Source organism: Aspergillus nomiae (assembly GCF_001204775.2).
Source record: "Aspergillus nomiae NRRL 13137 chromosome Unknown contig00575, whole genome shotgun sequence".
Classification (NCBI taxonomy): domain Eukaryota; kingdom Fungi; phylum Ascomycota; class Eurotiomycetes; order Eurotiales; family Aspergillaceae; genus Aspergillus; species Aspergillus nomiae.
In genome coordinates, this window is record NW_015378630.1 from 12,489 (window position 1) to 16,405 (window position 3,917).

Sequence of the window (3,917 nt, forward strand, 5' to 3'; positions counted from 1 at the left end):
TCTCTAAAGATTATATCGAACAAGAATGAATCTGCATGGGAAAAGTTGAAAAACGAGAGAAACCGTAGCTACAAAAGAGATCTAGAGCGAATGATGCTCATTGGCTCAATCAGAGCACTAGGAAGAACTCCGTCGCCGCAGTTGAGCCAATTGCGCAACCCATGGATTCGTCTTCAACAAGCCTCCGACAATCTTATAAAGACCACTGATCTTGCGCCACCTCCCACTTCTTCTGTTACAGCTTGCTACCCTGGTGGGCTTCATCTTCTTGTGGTCTGGTGTGGGTAGTTTCCATCCTTTTTTCTCTCGCCCTCTCACCTCCGATTGACTCGTGCCGTGATCGCGGACTCGGCGAAGGATACGCCGCCCGCCTGGCTGGCCGAAGCAACAGCAAGGCTGTTTGATACCCATTTTTCGTCCTGGAGTTCTTCGTGAATCGTGGAACCTCAGCGATTCCCTATCCCGATTACATAATAAGTATTGCGCCCTTTCGTCTTACCTTGGATTCGACGGTGTTCTCGGTTTTCTACGCCTTATCCGCGATCTCGATTTCTCCCGAACTGTATGCTCGAAAGCTCAAAGTGATCTAACTGTGACTTCCTTCGCGCCACTAGGTCGTTCATAATCATTATACGGCCCTCTTGCGACTCATATCTCAACCACTTAGTCCGAAAATACCCCGAACCAAGCCCCAGTTCGAAACCACTTTATTAACACTCCACGCAATATGTCACGAAACATGTTGGATCACGACTTCGGTTCTGAAGAAGAAGACGATGACTTCAACCCCGCCCCCGCATACGATTCAGACAATGAAGACGCCAGGGTCAGTACTACAGATACCTTAGTCGATAGTAGCTGGTGGTGCTAACACGTATGGGGGTTATAGCCGACGCATCAAGATCGGGACGATGATGACGATGAAGAAGATGTAAAGCCTACACGACGGGTGGAACGTCGAGTCGGTAGCGAGGAGGCTGAAGATAACGACGATGCCGACGGGCATGACGACGAGGAAGATGAGGAGAACGATGATGACGAGGAGGAGGAAGAGGAGGAAGATGACGATGAAGATGAAGGGGGTGCCGTGTCTGTGAGTGCTAGCACCATCTGGGCTGCTCCTGATTCCATCGTAGCCAATACTGACCATCGTTCTTATTAATAGCGACCCAAAAAGCGCAGAAAGAGAGCGGGTGTGCACACTTTCTTCGAGGAAGAGGCCGGCGTCGATGAAGATGAAGATGAGGCCGAAGATGAAGAGGATGAAATGGCCGAACTTGGTGGGGAAATGCATCCAGATGATATGGATGCGCTGCCTGTCGGCGCTGAGACCGACGACCGTCGCCACCGACAGCTCGATCGCCAGCGCGAGCTTGAAGCCAGCATGGATGCCGAGAAACAAGCGCAGTTGCTCAAAGAACGTTACGGACGGAACCGTGCTGCAGCCTCCGATGCAGTCGTTGTACCGAAGCGTCTACTACTTCCTAGTGTCGAGGATCCTAGCATCTGGGGTGTCCGTTGTAAGCCCGGCAAAGAAAGGGAGGTTATTTTCGCCATCCAGAAACGTATGGAAGAGCGACCCATGGGCTCTCGCAACCCTATGAAAGTCATTTCTGCCTTTGAGCGTGGAGGAGCTATGAGTGGGTACATCTATGTTGAAGCCCGCAGGCAAGCGGACGTCATGGATGCATTGCAAGATATGTCCAACGTCTACCCACGGACGAAGATGATTCTAGTTCCTGTGCGAGAAATGCCGGACCTTCTCCGGGTGCAAAAGTCTGAAGAACTCTTGCCCGGTGGCTGGGTTCGTATCAAACGTGGCAAGTATCAAAACGATCTGGCCCAGATTGAAGAAGTTGAAACCAACGGTCTCGCTGTGACTGTTCGCTTGGTTCCGCGTCTAGACTATGGCTTGAACGAGGATACCGGTGCGCCTTTTATGGATCCCAAGAGGAAGCGTCCTGGCATGAACCCCGCGGTGGCCCGGCCGCCTCAACGTCTGTTCAGTGAAGCTGAAGCTAAAAAGAAACACGGAAAATATCTTTCGGCCACGTCAGGATTGGGTGGAAAATCCTGGAGTTATCTAGGAGAGACCTACATCGACGGTTTCTTAATCAAGGACATGAAGGTACAACATTTAATCACGAAGAATGTGAGCCCGCGGCTTGAGGAGGTTACCATGTTTGCTCGAGGCTCAGAGGACGGCACTGCCAATCTAGATCTTGCGTCTCTCGCGGAAACACTCAAGAATTCCACGGCTGAAGACTCTTACCTCCCAGGGGATCCGGTTGAAGTGTTCCGTGGTGAACAGCAAGGCTTGATCGGTCGCACTACTTCTACTCGCGGTGATATCGTTACTTTACAAGTTACCGAAGGTGACCTTGCAGGACAACACATTGATGCCCCTGTTAAATCTCTCCGTAAACGCTTCAGGGAGGGTGATCACGTCAAGGTCATCGGTGGTAGCAGATATCAAGATGAGCTGGGCATGGTGGTCCAAGTTAAGGACGACACCGTAACGTTACTTAGCGATATGAGCATGCAGGAGATCACTGTGTTCAGCAAGGATCTTCGGCTGTCTGCCGAAACAGGTGTTGACGGAAAGCTTGGAATGTTCGACGTACATGACCTTGTACAGCTAGAGTGAGTTACTCGGCCCTATACTCATTGCTTGTTCCTTTATCTGACTTCTTAATAGTGCCGCTACTGTTGCTTGTATCGTCAAGGTTGATCGAGAGTCCTTGCGGGTTTTGGATCAAAACGGTTCGATTCGCACTATCCTCCCTACTCAAGTAACAAATAAGATCACACCGCGTCGGGATGCAGTTGCTACGGATCGGAATGGTGCGGAGATTAGACATGGAGATACCGTTCGCGAAGTATACGGTGAACAAAGGAACGGCGTGATCCTCCACATTCACCGTTCATTCCTGTTCTTGCATAACAAGGCTCAGGCTGAGAATTCCGGTATTACTGTCGTGCGTACAACCAACGTTGTAACAGTATCCGCTAAGGGAGGCCGGTCTACGGGCCCTGACCTTACTAAGATGAACCCGGCTCTGATGAGTCGTGGCGCACCTGGCAGCATGATGGGTCCCCCGAAGAGCTTCGGTCGCGACCGGATGATCGGAAAGACAGTCATGGTCCGAAAGGGGCCCTTCAAAGGTCTTGTGGGTATTGTCAAAGATGCGGGAGATGTGCAGGCACGTGTGGAGCTCCATTCCAAGAACAAGCTGGTGTCGATTCCCAAGGAGCTCCTCGTTGTCAAAGACCCCGTAACGGGCCAAACAATCGAAATGGGCCGCGGCAGAGGAGGACCACGCGTCCCTTCAGCAGCTCCACCATCAAACTGGCAGGGTGGCCGCACACCGATGGCAGCTGCAGATTCATCCAGGACACCTGCCTGGGGCGGTGCATCCTCCGCGAGGAGTAAGTCTTTCCATGTGTTATGTCTCTGGTCTACGATGCTAACAAAGCGCTTCAGCACCTGCTTGGGCTGGCGTGGGCGGTTCTCGCACACCAGCATGGAAGAACGATGGATCCCGTACATCGAACCCCTACGATGGAAGCCGCACCGCATATGGCGGGTTCGGCTCACGCACCCCGGCCTGGAACGCAGCGCCCGGACTCCCTACGGCGGTTCCGGCTCCGGCTCCGGCTCCGGACAGAGTGATTTCGACGCCTTCGCAGCCGGCTCCAGAACCCCGGCCTGGAACGCAAACTCCGGCAGTCGCACCCCAGCCTGGTCAGGAGCTACGGCAAGCAACGGCAGCAAAGACTCCCGTGGCTACGACGCCCCCACTCCAGGCGGAGCCTATTCTGCACCCACCAGGCGCATATGGCAGTGCTCCAACTCCCGGTGTCTCAGCGCCCACGCCTGGAGCCTGGGCCGACAGTGCGCCGACCCCAGGAGCATT

The 3,917-nt window shown here is 53.4% G+C and overlaps 1 protein-coding gene across 1 annotated transcript; it reads left to right on the top strand.

Annotated features, from left to right (window-relative positions):
* Positions 1-727: 727 nt before the first annotated feature.
* Positions 728-3,894, top strand: spt5 (transcription elongation factor spt5; the record flags this gene model as incomplete). The annotated part of the gene is made up of 5 exons (XM_015556338.1): positions 728-826; positions 890-1,093; positions 1,166-2,643; positions 2,699-3,429; positions 3,485-3,894. Coding segments are annotated over 5 exons (2,922 nt in total), but the record flags the coding sequence as incomplete, so codon positions are not given.
* Positions 3,895-3,917: the final 23 nt, after the last annotated feature.